At 40.6% G+C, this 22,595-nt stretch overlaps 1 protein-coding gene across 2 annotated transcripts in view; it reads right to left on the reverse strand.

Annotated features, from left to right (window-relative positions):
• LOC140353711 (TSC22 domain family protein 4-like) overlaps positions 1-21,853 on the reverse strand; it is a 28,708-nt gene extending 6,855 nt beyond the window's left edge. Inside the window, exons 1-2 of one of the 2 annotated variants that reach the window (XM_072438400.1) lie at positions 21,481-21,853; positions 20,046-21,402 (exon numbers count right to left, since the gene is read on the reverse strand). In XM_072438400.1, coding sequence (XP_072294501.1) covers positions 20,046-21,244 — 1,199 coding nt within the window. In that variant the 5' untranslated portion in view covers positions 21,245-21,402; positions 21,481-21,853. Of the gene's footprint in view, positions 1-20,045 lie in introns of both variants that reach the window. The other variant, XM_072438399.1, reaches the window with a different exon arrangement.
• Between the last annotated feature and the right edge of the window lie 742 nt (positions 21,854-22,595).

Raw genomic sequence — 22,595 nt, forward strand, 5'->3', positions numbered from 1 at the left:
ATCAATAGTGAAGAACTTGCATAAACAAGATAAAAATATATAGTAAGTATATAATAAGTCGCACGGGAGTAAAAGTCGCATTTTTTGGGGAAATGTATTTGATTGAACAGTTATTCAGATCACTATAGCATAAATAACATGCCAACAAGTTTACCAAAGCATCAGTATTACCCCAAATCACTAAATCCATTGAATTCTTCTTCCTCTGTGTAAGTTCAAAACAACTACGCAAACTCCTGAGGTAGAGGAAGTGCTGATTCTTCTTCTGCGTCACAGCCTAGAGCGCCCTCTTTGCCGTTTGCCAGTGTAAAATAACGAATAATATCACATGAGTCGCTCTGGAGTATAATTTGCACCCTGGCAAAAACTATGAAAAAAGGTGCAATTTATAGTCTGGAAAATACGGTACTTGTATAAAACCACATGGAAATATTACTACCACTACAGTGTTCTCTCTGAGGGGTTTTGCCACGGGCGGCGCTAGTGAAAAGCATCGCGGGCGTTTGCACTGTGATCTAAGGGTGCTGCGGCGATCGCTCGCACAGCCCCGTGGTGCTTTTCGCTCGCGCCGCCTGCGGCACGGTTTGTCCCACCGCCATCCTTCAACCTCAGCCCAGCGAGAACACTGCACTACATTTTATTTTCTATTAGCATTGTGGTATCTAGTATCAAACCTTCTTGCTATTGTAGAATTGAAACAACATTAATACATCAACATGAATGGCAGAGTAAAAGTGTTTAATTGTATCAATATTTTGCCACTATATATTTCGTATTTCATTTAAATGTCAATTGTGCCTCACTGCATGTTCTGTGATTGATTGTTGTCATCTTTGCTGCTGAACTAATGGCCTCTTCGGATATGAAACCACGATGAGCTAAAGCGCAATGTGACCGTCAAACTCCATATGCAAACGTGGTGTGGGGACGACAACAAAACCTGATCTTCAGAATCGTATTTCTTAGGCTTTCCTCGTTCATCGCTCCAAATGTTCAGGATTGCTGGATATCTGTTGAGCTTATGTGGATTAAGTCTCATTGGCATGTGCTTACAGTGTCGAGTGTTAACAGGCGAAATGGGAGAAGGTCGGCACCTCTCCGTTAACGAGTGTCTGTATTCAGCACCGCCTTTGTCTCAGGATCAAGGGGCCTCATTTGAGCCTCGTCTCCGCAATTAAGATCAGACTAAAGTTGTTAGGGGCTCGCCTGCTAAAACAGTGGGACGCCGGCTTTTGTAACGATTAACGTCACTTGGCAGAAGAAGATCTGATTTGGGAGCGAGTATCTTTCAAATACTATCGACCTTTTGATTTAGTCAGTTTAGTTTCTGGTTAGTGTTTTGCGATACTCGATACCAATTTCGATTTTTTTTTTTTTTTTGTGGTCACTTTATTTGAAAAAAACAAAAACAATTCAAGAATCTATTAAGCGATTTATTTAATTTCGTTTTGATGCTTGATCAAATGAGAATCTAATTGATGCTCCAAACTAAATGAAGATGTAGTTTTATTTTTAAATTTTAATAAGTAAAGACATTTTTCTAAGTCAATGACAATGAACCGAGTCGTTATTGAAATCTTTCTTAGTATATGGGTGTCCATTTTTGACCACTCTATATTCGCAGGCATCCAAAAGTAATAAAACAAACTATATTTGGCGAGACTAGGATGAAAATTCACCCTCTCAAAAACAGTGCCCTCTTTTAGTCATGGCCGCCGACGTAGTTATGCAAGACGTGTTTTGATGAGAAAAAAGGTCATCAATCTTTTCTCAAATCACAACAGATTACAAATACAGCTCAGGCTCTGTACTCCGTCAGGTCATGTCATGCCCAACAAGGAACAAGGAAGCGTCGGGGGATTTAGTTAGAAACTCCAGGTCGACTTCTGAGTAATCCGTTCAAAGAGATGAGCTTATATCATTTGGAAGATATTCGTAGAATGTCATAAAGCCGTCAATTTAATATTGATGACGTTTCATCAGTGCCAAGGGATTTCATATAGGGAGGAAATAAACGGCAAATGTTTCCACGTTAATGTTACGTAAATAGCCAAGTATAAGTTTAATGGTGTTTAAGTAAATTTCTCATACATTTCTGCCGGAGGGTTACTCTGCAAATGTTATATGCAAATAACAGAGCTGTTTATCAAGTTTCAGAAACGTATTGCTTTATTTATGATAGGTCTTTTGCTCATTACTTGCCACAAAGCTGATTAGCCCCGAGCAAACTTTCAAACTTATTACTTACTTAATATACATTGTGTTTTGCTAAATTATTAAAAAATTATGGAAATCACCAACAGTTGAGCTCCATTGAAATGAGATTTGGCCTCTACAATTGTTATTATTTTCTTGTTGTTGGCGTCATATTGTGACTAGGGATGTCATTCAGCTCACAATATAATCGTAAGAACCAAAATAATAATAATAATAATAATAATAAGGCTGTGCAAAATAATGTCTGTTTGCCGTAACCCGACTGACCCGGTATGAAACTAGTCGACTGAAGAAAAAGAAAAAAAAATCAGCATTTTGTTGAAAAAACGTCAAAATCTTTTATTTTTCTATTATTTCGCCGACTCATCGACCGGTCATTATTTTTAGGCCGTGGCTGGAGAGCCGCGGCGCGGTCAAATGGCTGCGCAGTTTCAGGGACCGTGGCATTTCCCTTATAGCCTGTTATAGCCTCATGGCTAACCCTAACCCTAACCTTAACCTTAACCCTAACCTTAACCCTGACCTTAACCCTAACCTTAACCCTAACCTTAACCTTAACCCTGACCTTAACCCTAACCTTAACCCGGTGCAGTCTAAAACGGCGCTAAAACACGGTCAAATAGCGGCGCAGTTTCAGGAGCTGCGGCGCGCGGCCGGCACAAAAATAAATGGCAGTTTCGGCCACGCGCCGCGGCTCTGCAGACACTCCCTTATTTTTATCACGCTGGTAAACCTATTTTTCATCCCAAAGGACTGATAACGCACTGCGCAACGCATGTGCGACTTCATATTCGGCCCTCCACATGCTTCTGCAACAAAACAGAACACGCAAGACAGAAGTTAGCGGCGCCACTGACCTGTCCATAGTACATGTCACGCTCTATCACGGTGTGGCTTGATTTAAATTTGACTTACGCAATGCATTCTGGGACTGAAACACGCCCAGCAGCATCATCACAACAAACATGGCGGCGCCCGTGTCCTCCGCATGTTCCCCCCGTTCGCCTTAGCTACCAAAATAAAGGATTACGGCGAACAAAAGGTCGATCGAAATATCTTAAAATCATGAGATATAGTCTCCTGATCGGGTTGATAGAGACGTTTTCCGTCATTGACTGTTGAAGCCTGACCCCTGGCGGTCACTCAGTCAAAAAATGGCAACATTTTGATCTTTTTTTTTTGCCTTCAAAGTAAAAATAATAAGAATTATCCTACCGTCCGACCCACTTGAAAAATGTTGGGTCGGGTTACAGCAAACAATTTTATTTGGGGTAGCCTAATCTTGACAATTTTAGACACTCTTTTTGTACATTAAACTCTATTTTGTCTTTCACAAAGTTCGATTGAGTAAAGATGGTCACAGGGAATTAAAGAACATGAAAGATTTCACTGTTATCGTGAATAATCGTTAAATCGTGATGTGACTAAAATGTTATAAGATAAGATAAGATAAGATATTCCTTTATTGTCCCACATGGGGAAATTTCATTGGTGCAATGCAGGTAGATACAGAGGTAGATACAGAAGAACAAACCATGACATCCCGAACTCTGACATGAATAATCACGGCTATCCCTGATTACAAGCGAGTTAAATGTGACATCTTTATGACCCGGCTGTTTTCCATCAGCGCCTTTAGCAAAGCCGCTTCCCACGTTTAGTGCTGCTGTTGCTCCTCGTCCCTATAATGAAATGTTTGTTTCAGAGTCATAAACCAAATACGTGGTCCGGATCAAATGTCCCGGTGAGGCCAAGAGAGAGGCCGCTGATCACCTAAGCTCAGTTCGAATATAAATCTGTCTTTTCTTTATTGTAACTTATAATATAGTTGATCATTGTTCACTAGAGGCAGTAAAAGTGGCGCTAACGTTTGACTTCACAATGGATCCAGTCAGTCGGTCAGGAGAGCGTTTAACATCATCGCCGTCTATAAATGCATTTGAGCTTGTAATTTGGTTAAGTCAAACGAACGGGACCCTGACTCGTTGCATGTGAGCGAAGCCGTTAATGAGAGCAGACTTGACAGAGCTGAACGTGCTCTTAAACCACCAGCGGTTGAGGTTTACATTTTTCACAAAGCACTCATTTTTAGGAATGTGCCTTTATACCCTGCAACTGTTTGTGAGCGATCCCCGTGCCACTCTCAACAAGTCGGACCCTGCTTGGGACAAAAGGGCGGAGGAAAGACGTTCACCTGTGGTTTAGTTTAAACGTTTTAAATAAGGCGGCAGTGTTGGTCTCGGCCTGTAGGCAAACATGAGCTGGAGAGTGAACAAACAGGAGGTTGAAATCCATTGCCAGGCCCGATGCGGTGCTTGCTCAACAGCTACTGGGTGTTTATGTAAATAGCAGCGTCGTATTGGAATCGGACGCTTTGAAGAGGGTTAGAATCGAGTTGCACAACACAGCAACAATACAATACGTCTTTGTTACATGTCAAATTTATCTCGGACGGGTAAAATGGAGCTGAAATGCAGAACTAATCAGACAAATCAGAACATTGTGATCGATGGAGGATAGCGGAACTGCTTTCAACTGAGGTCAAACACTAAATGTAAATCTAATCAGTTTGTTTTGAGTGTTTCTTTGTTGTATTTTTCTATATTTCTGACAATATTGCATTTGTTTTGTCACATTAGGCTACCGTTTATCATATCACGTTTCAGTACTGGGTGGTTATTGGCAAAATTGCACTTGCTTAGACGACACGGAAAATTAAAATAGAGTATATCGTCTATGTAAAAACTTATAGGGAATTAAGAGGGTTAAAAAATATCAGGATTTTAGTGGTTCGTTTTATGGTCAATTCACATTTGTGCAATACTGTACTTTAAACCCAACCAGTGGTCTTTTATTGCATTAACATAATACTGTCACAAAACACTGAGCTACTTTTTTGTCACCTTTAGAAAACGACACGGCCTAAATCAAACTAAATGTGTGGTTTAGTCGCAGTGGGTGTGGATGTTGTTGTGTTACGTAAAGACTATGTGAGATTGGCACCGCCGGCTCTTCCCATATTACTGTCAGATGATAAGGCGTCTAATTGTTGGCACACAAAAGCCATCAAAATACACAAAGTTTGTTGAGGTGTTTCCAAGCAGCAGGCTCAAGATCAATGTCAACGCTATTGCCAAGAAAGAAGATAAAGCCCGATGACGAGAGGGAGGAGAAGGAGGAGGACGAGGAGGAGGAGGAGGAGGAGGACGAAGAGGAAGAGGGCGGTTGTCCAGATACTAATAAATAAAAAAAAATTCAAACAGTTACAATCATGTTTTCTCATTTGACAACTGTGTGAGACAAAGCGGCGGACAGACAGCAGACAGTATCACTCATCAACAACATCAGTTTATCATCTTTTCATGTCAGATGTAGCAAGAAGTAGAATATAAATAGAATATAATATTAGTGACCTGACATCTTCATCCACAAACAGCTGTTGCGTAAACTACAGTCAAGAGCCAAGCATTTTACCGTAGTTGTGTAGTCGAAACGTCAAATAGAAATCAGGCCAATTTGAATAATGCTATAAAACGGATATCTAAATAGAGCTGTAACTTAAAGTTTTTTGGCAGCCTACTTAAGAACGGACAGCGTCACATGGGACGTGTTCTTGTTGCATAAGTAAATCTACTCGTGCTCTGGTGATTGATGCAGTGTTTGTTTTGGTAGTAAACGTAAGAAGGTCAACAGTTTGAGGACAGGTGAAGAGCAGCACGCCGTCCATGGACTTCGATTCAAATGTCACGAGCACACATTTAAGCAGGACTTCTTCCAATTGTAATGCGGACTTTGTTATTGTAGCCTAAATCACACCTGTCTGTCCCTGGATACTCTTTGACATGTTGAGGGGCTCAAAAATGGCTCAAATATGTTTATGCTTCTTCTAGAAATTACTTTTAGATTTGTGGCTAATAATGTTCCAGCCGTGAAGCTTTGTGCAAAGGTGGTGGCCATATGAGCTAGAAAAGAATAAAAAAAGCAGAGGGGGATGAAAGATGTGAGGGGGGGGTCTAGGAGCGGAGTATTTTCAGCAGTCTGATGAGAGCACAATAGTCAGCTGTTTATTAGACTATATCAAGGAGCTTCTGCAGCCAGACTCTCTGACGCAGCCATTGTTTGTGAGCCGCAGCCTGACAGAGAGAGCAATATTCTTTGGTTGTTTTGTTGTGTTAAAGCAGTATTTTACATCTCTGTTGTCTTCTTTGGTGGGTGGATATAATAAATATAATAAATGTGTTAACCACAAGGGCACTTAAGGCAAAAGGGCAGGTGCTAGAGTATAACCCTCAGTCTGTGCACGTAAAAGGACATCGCTGACTTTCTTCTCCCATTAAATGTAAAAAAAAAAAATGTTTTGTTTTGACACAGTAGAGCTGGATATTAGTTACAAAATGCATTGGAATTCCATGTTCATAATGCTCTTAATATCAATACAACAGTTTGAATGTGTGTATTGCCAAGACGTCCGTCATGATATTTCACGATATCAATATTTTCAGTAAGCCCAACTTCAGAGCAGATTCTCATCGTGTTTTACCACATACTTTGAGGATCATAAGACGCAGGGACCAGTTCACGTAAGGTTTTTCTTGAAGGTGAAAGGTGGGGTTACAGGGCAGCGTCTGGGTGAGCCACACGTATAAACAACCCGTGCACATACCTATCGGTGACAGACTTTGACCCTTGTAATCTGCCCGGCCCGAGAGCCTGGTAGAGGGCAGTGGATGGTTCCTGTGTTTCAGTGGGAGAAGGAGAGACAGACGAAGCATAAGTGCTTGTGAAAGTGAGCCAGGCCTCTATCAGACCTGCTGAGAGCTAATTGAACAGAAACACACAACAAAAGGTCAACGCTAGAGACAATTATGAGTTTAAATGACCACCCAGCCTCAGCAATCAGTGCCTGGCAGACACGTGACCTGTGTGCCACCCACAGCCATGATGACTCTGGTCGCTGATGTAAACAAACGTAAACTCTAAAGAAAATCAGCATAAACTGCTCAGATAATCGATCAGTCCTAACCTTAACGGTTATTATAATCATTATTATTACTACAATGTATTTAACGCTTTTCCACCTTAAAAAAGGCACCCAAAATGCTTTTCAAGGCAGTGTGGATAAGGTGTCTGGCCTAAGGACACAACATTTCCTCTAGCTCCCCACTGTGTTCCAGTGGTCTCCCATTCAAGTTCTAACTAGTAACCAGTACTAACCACTAACCCTGAACTGCTTAGCTTCCGAGAGCTGAGGAGATCGGGCAGTGCAAGCAGGTATGGCCACTATTCACCATTCATTGTGTATTGCAATACTGCCTGACTAAATATTAATTAAAGGTCCCATAACATGCAAAATCGACTTTTCAGAGCTTTTAACCTTCTTACATTGCTATTTGTGCTTCATATATGTACCCAGAGTGTTTTTTTGATTGGTTCCCGCAGTGTTTAGCTATATTACAGACTTTCTCCTTTCCTCGACTCTCCAAACTGACGGGCGGTGGGGCAAGACCGCGTCATAACCACAGGCATGCGTCATCATCCCCCCCTCTGAGCACCATGTGAGACGTTAGTTGGCAAAACAGATACCTTTTAGCACACATTTGAACCGATTTTGCATTTATATAAAAAGGCAAGGTACAAAAAGTAAAACCATTTAACACCATTCTTAGGCAATGTCTAGTCCTGGGCACAGACTTAGTTTGGAGATTTGTGACGTATGTTGGCATGAACCGACCAATCACTTGGTTACATCACCGACACCCACAACAGGTTCCATTACTGAACTTCAGGAAAACACAACAAACACAAACGAATTTTCCTACAGATATAATAAAATGTACCTTAACCTTAAACAACAGGAAGTTCTGCATTAGAGTGGATCTGTCTCTGAAATGCAACAACTGAATTTCAACTCTGTGATAAAATGAGAAAAAACCTTAGCGCTCATTTAGGGCCCTTTTGGTATTAAGGAGATGGTAAAAAAGTCTGTTCATTAACAAGATACAGTGAACGCTATATGTCATGACTATAAATGTACCATTAGCAGAATTGTAGTAGGTTTTAACTGTAACAGAGCAGGATAGGTAAAAACGTGCTCTAAAATGCCATTATGAGGCAATTTAACAAAGATGTTACGAGCTCCTAAGACAAAGAGGAAGGAGACTTTGTTAATTAACTTTTACTGTTTGTACTGCACTGCTCGTCCTGCTGGGGCAAGTGAGTGTCCCTTTACAGTCTGCCCCTGTGCGTAAAACCTTTATGAGACTCTGGTACGACAATGGAAACAGGGGTGGTCCTCATAAACGAAACGGTTTCACAAGCTATGGGACAATAACAAAAGGTAAAGGAATTTATTTATTTTTACAAACGCAGGAAAACAGGGTTAACCATCTACTACTGTAGCGCTCCATCCTCAGTGATTTACAGCCCGTTTCCATATTGGAGCCTCTGGCAGAGTTATCTCCAGCACCACACCCCTCAAACAGCACATAGCCACCTCAGCGTTGCCTCACTTGTGCGAAAGGAGTCAAACAAAGTCTAAGACACACCAAAGTCTAACACATTTTTTATAGAGACAAACTGCAAACAAAGGAACAAGCGATACATGTGTCCAATAAATGTCAAAGTGATGTGATTGTAAAGGGTTCAATGGTGTGGCTCATCACCTCATCTGAACCCATTTATGAAAATTGTAAATAAGATACTTAAAACAGAGTTATGTCTGTTTTAAGTATCTGTTGGTGTCTGTTAGTAAGTAAGATAAGATAAGATAAGATATTCCTTTATTGTCCCACATGGGGAAATTTCATTGGTGCAACGCAGGTAGATACAGAGGTAGATACAGAAGAACAGATCACTTATAGGAAGTCTGAAAAACACTTTCAGTAGAAGATCTCCTATAAATAAAAACTCCCATAGACAAATAAATAAATACCATTGCATGTGATCCCGACAGTAATTGCACATGAATATGTGTCGCGACAGCACATTGATTGCACATGAATTTCACAGTAATTGCACATGAATTGCACATGAATTCCGGCAGAACTAACACAAAGCCAGCTAATTCAGTTCAAATATTGATGACCAATACAGACTTAAAACTCTTTTTTCCATAGTTTGTAGAATTTTTGTAATTAATTTAATCCATTTTGGAATAAGGCTGTAACAAAATGTGGAAAATGTTAAAACTTTCTGAATGCGCTGTATAATTCTAGATCTACATTGAAAGCCGCACTGTGGAACATTCCAATTCCATGCACACTCCAGAAAAGTTACAAACAGTATTCTTAAATCACAAAATATTTATGGAGAAGGTTATTCAGCCCATGCAGAGTTTGTTGGGTCCCTCCACCGTCCAAAGACATGGAACTGGGACAATTGAGGCACGCGTCTCCAAAATGCCCATCATTGTTCAGGAACCGCCTCACCAAACCCCCGAAGGTTAAATACTACCGCCATTTAGAGAATTATAAAGTTTGAGGTCACACAAGCCAAATACCTACTTAAATTAAATCCATATATTTAAAGTTTGTATTTTCTGATGTTGCAAGGAATCAGCCGCAGTAAACTGAACCCAGCAGAGAGCGAATTCTTCACCGTGTTGAGTCAAATGGAGGAAAAGTAAGCTTGACTCAAGAATGTAAAACAAAACTTATTATAGCTGACCCTGAATAACAACAACTATTGCGCAGCTATTCAAAACATTTACCTCTGACCTCTGCGAACATGACTGCACTTGACAAGTTACATACACACTGTAACTTTCTGTCAATCAGACAGTCAACCAACACTTTCCTCCATTAGGTGCAGCAATTGAGAAAAAGACCAATAAGCAAATAAGCACTTTGACATACCTGTACCTGCAACTCAATTAAAATACACTGGAAACGTCTTGGGAGCAGGATAACGTAGCTTTCCAATTGGCAAAGGTGTTGTAGCATGTCATGCAACCGTTTTCCTATTAACTTCCTTTAAGAACACAATACAGCTCATTATAAGAGTGACCTCGCCCTTTTGTCGGCATTGTAACTAGAAAGGATTTGACTTTGCCACAACTGTCATTCAGAGAAACGAATGACAAAAGGCCTGTCAAGTTAATCCAAAAATAAGGAGGCCGCAGCCATGTCTATAATTATACTAGTGTTGCACTTTCATTGTTAAATGGAGGTGTTTTTAAAATGCAGAATCATTTTACAATTGACATACCCGTGACGCAAGTCAATGATATAACGATGTGAGTGATGCACATCCAACTTTATGGAGGACATAAAACACCATAGAACAATATAAAACAAGGTGACGATAGCAGACCATTCCTAGTTTAATAGATGAATCACTCCACGCATGGTGCCTTTGGGTCAACAACTATTTTGATTAGTCGACTAAAATTAAAGTGGGATTATAAAGCTTTTATGCACTACAGCAGAAGAGAAGAGATGGAGTGATTGAGCTGGAGTTTTGGGAGTGAATCTTTGCCAATTTCTTTTAATATAATGAAGGTGCCGTTTGTGCATAAACCCTTGTGCTTGTAGTATTACGAGTGCAGATTGGGTCAGACCAGAGATGCTTAATTTTGAGAGCCAGTGTCTTGCCTCCTTTTAGTCGACTGATTGGTGCACGTCTTTAGTTAAGAATAATGATGACTACAGACCAAAAGTAGACGGAATGCCAAACTATAAATTAATTCAAAGCTGTAAAAAGAATCAAACCAACTCTAAGAAATTCTTCCCTATGCTTAAATACATTGGATTTGATATCAAATCAGATTGCCTAAAACAAAATGACTTGCACAGTACAATGCAGGCTGTGTTCACATTAAATGTTGCTTCAGGTAGGGACTGGTTGTGCCTGTGGGAGAGCCACAGGACGGCTCTGTGCTCAATAGGGACGTGACCCTTTGCATGGGGCACCCACAAGTTAGACCAGATCCAGCTGTGGACTAACCGCCACAAACTCTGACACGCCCACTACACCAGCCTCACAGAGTGGAGACCAATAGAAGGAGTCCTTTTGGGGGGCGGGTCACCCAGTTAAATCCGGTGTACACAGTAAAAGGGAGACAGGCACTTCTCAGCTGATAATAAAAAGTCCTGAAAGATGACGTGAAATATGTGACACTTCCATGTGCATTCTCATACTCTGTGCGCGTTAATTTGGGCTCAGGTTGCACATAACTGTTACAATGAGCAGAAATGAGTCAGTGAAAGCCACATTCTCTTTGAGTTCAGATCAACTTCTGAACCTCAGCTCAAGTTCACACTTATTCTGTTCAGTAAGGTGTGGAATTGGTCTGTGGAGCGTGATGTGGCCCATAATGCTCTGCATTTTGGTTTTTGTCACAGCAAATGGTCTTTTTTACTATAACTACTGACTGCACCAACACAAAAACTTGATCATGTATGCAAGCATAGAAATAACAAGTTGTTTTTAGATTTACCAAAGTGAACAATACTTAATGACAGCAGAACTCAGGCAGCAGGCCCTCACTGTGATATACAATTCTAGCACTTTAACCCTCTTTTCCCCCAAACATACCAGACACACAAAACGATCATTTACATGTTTTATAGTTCCTTATCATCAGCTCTCAGCCCATTTATTCAACCTATAAAATTGTCCATGAGCCTGTGATATGACACTTAAAACATACAGAAATGTCACCTTTTCTGAATATTGATAATATCCAGAAGATAGAATTACTGATAAGATATAATGTTTCAATATATACGGTATATCAAATGCTGATTGAACCTCTGCTTTTTTTCAGATTGCCAAATGTACCTTTCACAACAAGCCTTGGAATTTCTACCATATCCAAATGCCTAGAGGTTGTTATGCATGATTGACTAACGTTTGATCAGATCAGTTTCACCTCAGAGCAAAGGCCACTTGAAGCGCATATGTAAATGACTCATCATGAGACAAACTATGACTAAGACCACAAAACATGAGGCCAGGTGAGACGTGTGAAACTTTGCACCGATTCATCGAGAGGATTCAGAGGAAGGTTTGTGGGAAAGCTCGGCATAAAATGGGCACAGGTGTGCCAATTATGAAGAGCCAAAGATACGTTTGAGAATAAGAGTCATTTTGGGGTTTGTGGAGGAAATCATGGTACTTACAAGAGGTTACAATATTATTCAAAGTAATTCTTAGTAGTAGAACATACAATTAATAAATAGCTTCCAATTGCAAAATATTAAAATGTTATCGAATCAAGATCTAATAGTTTTAAATTGTTAATGATCAGCTTGTGTTTTTTTAAATTAGACAATCCTCATGTTTGGAGCAGAGTTTTGAGGAATACATTTATGTTTTTGTTCAAACTTTGTTAGTGGCTTACTTTGTTACTAACACCTGATTAAAATTCTGTCTTGTTTTATTCAAGAAACGTATAGTGAAATCCTCATATATATTCATTTGAATTCATCCAAAGTGACATCTGAATGACAATGTTTTGAGTTTCAATTCAATTATTCCTGAACGGGATTTAAATATCAATACATTATACAAATAAGCTTTTCAATTTTATTTTGACACTAATAATTAAGAGAGAAAAACCGTCAGATCCTGTTTTGATTTTGTATTAGGAAGTGAAACGTGACGCGTCGTTTCTTGGGTCAGATCAGACACAAAGATACTGGTGCTTGTGGGGAATTTGCTGTACCGACATAACAGATCATTCTACTTGAGTCAGACCCATCTGTTCATCGTGGCAGCTCGATATCACCAGATTTGCTCATTTCCGAGAGTGCGTTCATCATGACTCACGTCCGCTTCCACGCCGAGGGTCTCAATGAACAAGTGAATTAAGGCGGCTAAGGTGTTTCACAAAGAAGGAAACGCACACAAGAGCGAGAGGACATAAGACGCAGAGGAAGTCACGGCGACAAGTCAACAGGAAGCAATTTGGGTCGATCCAAATCTGCACCTTTTTTAGAGATGTACAGATTATTCAGTGAATCGATAATCGTGATGATTCAAGTCACAGTTTAATAAGTGAAAAAACAATCAGAACAATTTTAGAAGCAACATGTCGTCATTTTATTCAATCTACACTCCAAAAAGTAAATTTAAAATGTTTTAATACGTTTGTCTCGTCTATAAGTTTTTTATAATAAAGCCGGTCATATACTGAGAATGGTAGCGTATTAGACTTAAGGCTGGGCAATTAATCAAATTTTTTTTTTTTTTTTAAAGATCGAGAATCACGTCTAATTGTCAATGACATGCTCGTTTTTTTTAAATTGTGGAAAAATGTTGTTTGGGAGCTAGTTTTGTGACAAATGGCACTGTTTGAAGTCATTCTTGTTTATGTTCATGAAATCAATAATATTAATTTTGTTTTTGAAAAGAAAAAGTAAAAATCCAGACAGATTAAGATGAGATAAAGTAGAACCCAGCACTAAAATACAGAAATAAAAGAAAATTAAGGTTGTTTTTTTTAACCATGTTGGTATGTGTATGTCAATAATCATGAATAAGTGTTGAATCATGAGATTTTGTCTCACTAAAATGTGACATCTCTTTATCAGAATGGGCAGTGGTTCTCGATCATTTCACTCGTAGAAACACCAGGGAGAAGAGTAGTCTTTCTGAGATCTAAAAAATAACTACTCCAGGTCTAAATTTGGGCTGATCTGCGTCTAAATCAGAACAACCATCTTTCTACAGTAGCTCTAACTCCTAACCAAGAACTAGACCAAATGTGACAGAAATATGTGTATAAAAACTCCACACTAAACACTATAACTGCAGAGGAGCCGTAGTCTCAGAGCGCAACAAACAATGGTGACTTTCCTTAAGGGACGTGAGGACACAAAAGCACTGAGAAGAATAAACAAAAAAAACAGAGTGCTGCCCTGCATCTGGAAAAACCGGGAATCAAGCTCACACACACACACACACACACACACACACACACACACACACACACACACACACACACACACACACACACACACACACACACACACACACACACACACACACACACACACACACACACACACACACACACACACACACACACACACACACACACACACACACACACACACACACACACACACACACACACACACACACACACACACACACACACACACACACACACACACACACACACACACACACACACACACACACACACACACACACACACACACACACACACACACACACACACACACACACACACACACACACACACACACACACACACACACACACACACACACACACACACACACACACACACACACACACACAGGGGGGGGGGGGAAATAACTGCCACCGAAAAGAACGTGGGACCATTTAACTCCTGCAATGCCAAGTATAGTAATGATAAGTTGGTCGATGAATTGAGGAATTACAAGAAATATATGTTTGGTTCTGCAACGCTTCGCAGAACTCGTCTCAAATGTATGCAAAAGGGCAGACAAGACTTCCTTAAAAGCGGATGTAAATATCTGATTTTACAGTAAGCCTAAACAAAAAAAGGGCAAAGATTAGAGAAATCGAAACCACTTTCTGCAAGATGCAACACTCTCGAAATTACATTTGACTGGTCGCACAAAACCTGTTTATCTTTTAGTTTTCACATCTACAAACGTGTTCTGAAATGCACGTTGTTCTTCATTGATTTAAGTTAATTTGCAAAAACAAGATCTCTGCGTTTTGAAAAGGTATCACAACTACTCTTTTTCTTTATGATACAATCTTCTACACATACAGTATTATTGATCACAGTAACGTTAAGGGGATTTGCTCAAAAGGGGGTGAAATCATCGTAAACACTGCTTGACAGAGAGCTAATTGTAGGACTATCAGGTTTTTGCCTTCTCTTAAACGATAATGCCTCAGGACGCGTTTCAAAATGTGAACTTTGAACGGTACGCTAGACTTTTAAGAAAGAAATCCTGAATCTTAAACCAAACGTTTCCCCTCCAAATCGTTCAGCCCTCCTTTTCAGGACAAAAAAAAGGTTCGGTTGTCCTGATGAACCAATTGTCATGCCATTGTTACATTTCGAGCCCGAGGTATAAGGTATACGCTGTACATTAGGAGCACATAGCGAGTACAGACTGGTAACAGGGGCTTGTCAACAGCTCTTTGATCTGAAGGTTCTTTTCAAATGAGCCTCAGCATAGTTTACATACTGTGACCACGTGAGGAAGGGTCCGACCTGTTCCCGGCTCAGACCTCTGCGGACAAGAACATGTTGACTAATCCTGCCGTAGTTCCTCAAACGCCCGCAACGCTCTGGCTTTCCACAAACGAGTAAAACGGGCATGCGCGTTTGTCATTTTTCCTTTTTCGGTTTTAAAACAAACTACGGAGTTCAAGCTTAATTCCGTGAACATGAATAAAAGGCATTTTTTTAGTCAATGACAAATAACACACAAAAAACGACTCAATCTTGCAAAGTCTGAACTCCAAATGCTTTTAGTGACAGAAGATTGGGTGGCTCGATTAAAAAGACCAAGGCTGATCATTGACGATTTGAAACAACTTGGATCAACGGATCTTGATTTGATGAATAGGTATTAATCGCACATCTTTAAGAGAGTGAATCTTTGTACTGATGGATTAGCCAAAAGACCTACAAGACACAAGAAGACGCACACTGAAAGACTGACTTTAGTTTCTGAAAAGAGCATCACAATTTCAGTGGTCGCAATGAATTCACTTCTTATTGAGAAAACGTGCAAACTTTAAAGTTCAGGCTTTAAAATGCATGCGATTGTTGTAGTAACCGTAGAGCTGGGACAACACGCTTAAGTCACGATAGTATCACCACTCCGATACACCGGGCCAGTATAGCGTGAGTCAATATTACACATTTGCAATACTTTACACATAATAAATGAAAACGTCAGTAAAGTTGATTTGTATTGCAAAACAGTTTACTAAGAATTATTATCAATGAATTTAAACGGAACTCACAACTCAAGTTCCCAAAAGTGATTTTTTTTTAAAACTGTCAATTTAGCAGCATTAGGGTTGTAGTTGTAGTGCAAGCTTTCTTCCCTTTTTCAAATCAATCAGCACCAAAGCTGCCATGAACAAAACTGATGCCAACATGGGCTTTGTCTGTAACCTAGTCAGCAAACATGTGTACGCAGCATAAACCCACCCCCATAGTGTTCGGCAGAAGAAGTAGTAGTAGTAGTAACTGTGGAAGCAGTGGATGTATTGTCCCAGCCCTAATTAACATAATTAATGCTCCAAGATGGATTAAATTGGGCACTGCGAGTGTGAACTGAATCTTGTGCAATGTCTAAACTTTACAAATTGCTTGGTTTGTTTAGGGGGGGAAATGTTATCTCATGGCAACGCTCCATAGTAATCATGAGAAGACACAGGCCAGAGCTCAAGCTAACCTGCAAAGTGTCTAAAGTCCTGTTCTGCCAGGAGCGTTCAACTCTCCAGACCATTTCGGGGGCCACTGGAATGTGTCCCCGAGAAGTTAAGACGGGTCAACAAAAATAAGCTGCTCCCTTGTTTCCAGAGACGAAACGTAAGACTCCAACCCCCGACTCGCACGGCCGAGACAATACCGAATCCACTCTCACGTCTTCTGGGTTAAAGCCGACAAACCGCCGCAGCCCGGTGCTCGAACAGGTCACGATTATTCAGCTCAAATCGATAATTAGACAAGTCACAACAACATCGTACCGCTTTGTACATCGTACTTTGGAAGCAAAATTAATTAAGATCACAATAACTTTACTTTTGCATTCAGGAAGTTTGAGTTCATGAGGCTGGTCACATACCTTTTGAAACCGTATTAGAGTTACTTTTGTTTGGTTACGTGTCAATAGTCGTGAATAATTGTGAATAATTGTGAATATCGTGACGTTTCTTCGCACAATAATAATTGCAACACTAGCGTAAGTGTGGCATCCATGGAGTTGGCTCATTGTTGACAGCAGGACATGTAATTAATTAGCCTCTTCAATATAAATGTTTAGTAGAAATGTTGTTCCTGTCACATGTAATAAAAATGTACAAAATGTTGTTTGCTTGTGTTGTCAAAGCCTCTGCTACAGATCGACTTACTGGTTCAACAACAAATTACTTACACATCAGCTGAAGCATTCAAATTAGAAGGCTGTGGTTACATTTTGTTTTTCAAATGTATAGTTTGGATGCAGGCATGTGTCAAGATGTCATTTAACAAGCAAGCCGGTTTAAAAGACACAATAATTATATGTTACTGTGTCAATATATCACAAAACTGTCATCTGTTGGGACTCGAAATAGACTATTGGCAAATTGGATTGAAGGTTTACAAACTGACTCCTTGCTAGAAAGAAAACTCAATATCTTTGTTAAGTTTTTGGAGTGTGGGACCCAAACACAAAGAACATCTGACTGATGTCGTTGTACTGCAGCCAACTTCAAAAGAGCGGTTGTTGTAGTTGTCAAAAATATAAAAAAAAAAAATATTAATCAACACTATAAAAGTAGTATAAATAGTATTTACCAATTTAAGCAGGTATTGATACAGAAAAAAGTACTTACTGAATAGTTTTTAGAATGGTTTCTGCATGATCTACGTAAGAACTATTAAGATTTAAAGAATTTTGTGAGTAAAATGACATTCTATGGAGTAAAATACTTTATTATGATTGTAGTCTTGAGTATTGAGCCTGTTCCTTAGTATCAGAGTTGTCCAAAGTATCAAAACCCAGATACTCATCGATACTAAAACTATCGAAAGTAAATACTAATTTGAACAAGTACAGATACTGAAAAAAGATTTGACCTTTTCTGACCGGTTTCAGATCCTCTTGAGCTTTATCAGAACAAGTATAAAGCCACATGTTCGTATTAAAGATCATATCATTATTTTGTGTTGTAAATGAAATTCTATCGTCTTAAAAAAAAAAAAGTGTCCCTCGTTCCTAATTTCTGCTTAGGCCATTGACTGCTAAGGATTATTCAACATTACTGATGAACGTTTTGCTGCTTAAGTAGAGGAAAGTCTGTTCGGAGCGTGGCGTTAACAAATCGCAACAACCGATCTAGTGCCATTTGTCCCAGAACCAGTGTGGATCCCTGGATTTGGCCGAGGTGAAGGCCGCCGTGTGGAGATGCTAACCATTCCAAGCTGGGGAGGAAATCATTCTCATCTCGCGGCCCCACACGGGTTTGTTCCACTTTCTGTGATGCACTTTAATTCAAAACAGAACAAAACAATGATAGTAGGCTCCAGCGCAAGACTTGCTAACAAGAGAGGAGAAGTCTACTCTGGGGAGGTCGGTTTGGTGCCTGGGGAGGGGTGTGCGTCTCAAACTCCGCTTTCGACCCGATTTACAGAAAGTGACGTCTAACCAAGGATTTTATCTGAGAAGTGATAAAAGCCTGACGAGGTTAGCGGCTGGGATATAGTTGAACCAAATGTGGCTGTGAGGTCAGCTTAAGTGGGAACAACTCCCTTTTTAATCAAACAAGAACCAAACACAATAGTAACTAAAAATGTGATATTTTTAAAAGCTATTAAAAGAGGAAGTTTGTTTTCCTCTGGTATTTAGTGTTAAACTACAACTAGGGAGGTCAAGAATTGTCAATGACTTGATAATTGTGATTATTTAGGTCATAATATAATCGTAAGAACTAAAAAACTGTAATCGTGAGAATCGTAGGCAGCAATGAGTAAAATCTATTTCATCTACAGGTGAAAATAATAAAAATGTGTGTTTGTTATGTACTTTTTTATCTAGCCGTTAATGGGACAATATAATTCCTATTTTATTCAGAAAGTTTGCAAAGAATGATGCGTCTTTAAGCCTTAGAATGAAAGGAAACAAAGCATGGTCTTGGTGCAAACAATCGTGACTGAATTAATAAGTGTTTCTTCTCACAATTATCATAAAACACTAACATTTTATATCGTGAAATTTCCAAACATTATTTTACATTTTGTTGGTCGTAAACGGCAACGTTGATCTTAAACAGTTTGAGAATAGAAACGGATCCAACAAACTTCCTGCTCAAATCTGCACTCGGAAGTCCCGCCTCTTCATCGTGACAATTGACTGTAGTGAGCAGCAGATTTTGATGTTTTAATTGCTGAAAAATGGCAAGGTGACATTTTTAACTCTTCAAAGTGGACAGGGCGAGGAGGCGGGAGAAAACAACACCTCAAATGCAGGAAAATACCCGATCTAAATAAAACTCTGGGTAAAATAATGATGGGGGAACTCCTTTAGAGTTAGGAACACGAAAACTGGAACATGACACGTCAACTCTAAATGTGACTGGTTTAATTGTGAAAGAAAACAAATGAGTCGGCCCGAGCATGTGACCGCGTGTGTCCTCTTCACCTCTGATCCTCTTATAGTTACAGCACAATTGTGGCCTAAAACTAATCGAAAAACAGGAGAGGCAAGTCATTTTTAGAATACCACTCATTCTGCTCATTCTATAGTCTTTTTTCTTCAGATGTTTAAACAGTTACAGAGTTAGAGGACTGTAAAGGCTGGAAAATGTATTCTCTGTTGTATAGCACTTGAAATGGTATTTGTTACTGCCCTCAAACAGAAAAAATAAATAAATAAAAAGATCTTAGTGACTATTGTAGGCTGTGGCTCAGAATGTAAATATGAATACTTGACACAAACTTTAATCAGGTGAAAAATATATAAAAAAACATTTTTAGTCACGACTATGGCTGGGCAAGGTGGGCTTTTTTTTTTTTTTTTTTTTTTTTTTTAATCGAAATTTTAACTTTTTTCTTCATATTGAGCCATCTCGATTTTCAACTCTATTTTATTTAGTCTTTCCAAAAACAAAGTTTTTCCCATTCTGTAGGTTCTTACCTGTCATCATCTGCATACATAGGAATGGTGATGCCAAACAAGCTGACAGTAGACCTGGGGTCCCCCGAGACGGAGGCTCCACCTGGAGCTGCGCTGAAGCTGGAGACCCTACTGTGAGACTGGACGGTCCCAGGGGAAGCGGCTGTAAGGCCTGTTGCTCCGGAAGTCTCGCCGATAGAGGACATCACTAGGGCTAAGGCTGCCTCTGCACCCTGAGCCAGAAGGCCTTGCCCCCCAGGACCAGGGGGAGACAGAGGCGACAGTCCCTGGCCAATGGGAGGCATCATTGGTAGAGATGTTGCATGAACGCTCTGAGTTCTTGAGCCAACGGCCTGCAGGTGGTACTCAGGTGGAACAAACAGGCCAGTGTTGGAATAGATGAGCTGCTGAGGCTGTGTGGCAGGAGGCGTCACTGGAGACCACACTGGTGCTTGGTGAACACCATTGAGGAAGTTAGGAATATAGGTCTGTGAAACAGCAGGTTGCCCTGTGACATGAGCTGTGGTAGTAGAATATGCGGTGGGCTGTAAGGCACTTGCTGCACTCCCGATCTGTGGAGCTAAGGTGTAGCCTTGTTGCAGCAGCTCTGAAGAGGGAATTGGCACCCTTGGGTGTCCGCCATTGCTGTTCTCCACAGACTGAACAGAAAAAGAACTATGGGCACCCACAGAGTTACTTATGAGTCCTAGCCCACCGTCTCTGTCAGTGTTGTGCTCATGGGTCACGGCGGGTTTCACACCGTCCACAGTTCTATTCGATTCCGACTCCTTCTCAAAAAACTCCGTGCACGTCCATCTCCCCCGTCTAAAAGGCTCGCCAGAACCAATGTCCAGTTTAATGACCCGGAAACGAGAACTACAGCTGGTGACGGATGAAGGCTGGCTGGTCGGCGTTGGCATTGGCACACTCCCTCCTAAATTCACAGGGGTGCTGCGACCTCCCGTACCTACACCCTTAACAGTGGGGATCCCGTTCACTTGAATGGGCCCACCCTGGTGCTCTCCAGCGTGGTTAGGGGCTTCTTCAGGGGTGCAACGCTCACACTCCGGGTCTGTCCGGGACACGTCGAAGACCTCCGAGGACCCATCTTCTGCCTGGGCCTCGTCTGGCTCCTGTACGGTGCCGTTACCTGTCACCTGAGCTTGAGTGACACTCGTAATCTGGAAGCAACTTTTCTTTTTTGCTGGCATCGTCGACATGTTTCGATAGAGGTGCGTTTGCCAGCTCCGCCACACACACACACACCAAAAAACAAAACAATAGCAAAACAAATCCAACGCGGAATGAATTACAAGTGAGATCTCAGCCAGGTACCATCGCCCAATGCGCCCATGTGCCTCTTCATCTCCTCTGCGCCCTAGAGGAAAGCAGGCAATGTAAATCAAAAGTCTCTTCAGGTGTTAAAGAAGAACAGAGGCATAAACTTCTCTTTCACCTGTCTCTTTCTCTCTCTCTCTCAGCCAATGTCAGGGCAGCGCACTTTCAACAGGTCCTCGTCAAAGTCCTCGTTCAGCAGCTGCCACCGGTACTTTAGTCCCGCGTCTCACTCCTCTTCAGCTCTGGGTGTTTCTTTTGCTATAGCTCTGGAGGCTAATGACGGCTAAATTCTAAAAAAAAAAATGCAATTACCTCGTCGCCCAAAACAGCGACGACGCGGTGTGAACAAACTCCTTTGGCGCGTCAAGGACAACGTAACGTCCAGAAATGGAGGAAAAGTGGTAAATCGGGTGAAGTTTCGTCACGCCGTGTGGACAAGCTCACTTGTGGTAGCTGACAGATAGATACCCCACTGAGAGCAGCAGCAGGAAGCTAACGGGGCTAGCACTTGAGCTAACGCTAGCCCAGCCTCGACGCACTGCACCCTGGGTAGTGTAGTCAAACGTGTTTTCTAAAGCTAAGAAAAATAATCAGAAGAACGTAAAAAAAAAAAGAAAAAATTAGTATGTGGGATGTGAAGATGGGATACATTTTCTGTTTTATTGTGAATGGTCTAAATTGATCATTAAAATGATTTAGTCTACAGAGAACGAATTAAAAAGAGAAATTCGACACTTAACTGTAATTTAAAAGGAGCAGGGCAGGGAAGTTATGATCTTAATGATTAACATTCATGGAGGATGAAGAACACATTTAAATCACTGATGACTGACTCTTATGATACAATTATGCCTCATAATGTGTAATCTGTGCCCAAGGTGTGTTATTCAAAAGGTGAATTATATAACGTATGACTCTTGGTTCGATTGACTTGTTAGTTCAAATCTGGGTAACAGATGTTTCATCAACAAAGCGCAGTGTTTAACAGAAGTACTGTCTTATAGACAATGAAATACAGGAACAGGAGCCTTATAGCCATGTCATATTATCTTGAAATTAAGTCCAGGAACACTTTTGTCTGTGGTGACTGTCCATTGACTGTCCAATTACAATGGAAGGTAGTATATTTCTCATTTCCTGTCTGCCCTCACACCAACTTTCCCATGATGTTCCGGCCAGAACTACAACTTTTAACTCTGTCTATTTCCGCATACTGTGCCATTTAATTGTGTT

The sequence above is a fragment of the Eucyclogobius newberryi genome, unplaced genomic scaffold (genome assembly GCF_026437365.1).
Source record: "Eucyclogobius newberryi isolate DKJ021-1_F unplaced genomic scaffold, fEucNew1.0.hap1 SCAF_9, whole genome shotgun sequence".
NCBI lineage: Eukaryota > Metazoa > Chordata > Actinopteri > Gobiiformes > Gobiidae > Eucyclogobius > Eucyclogobius newberryi.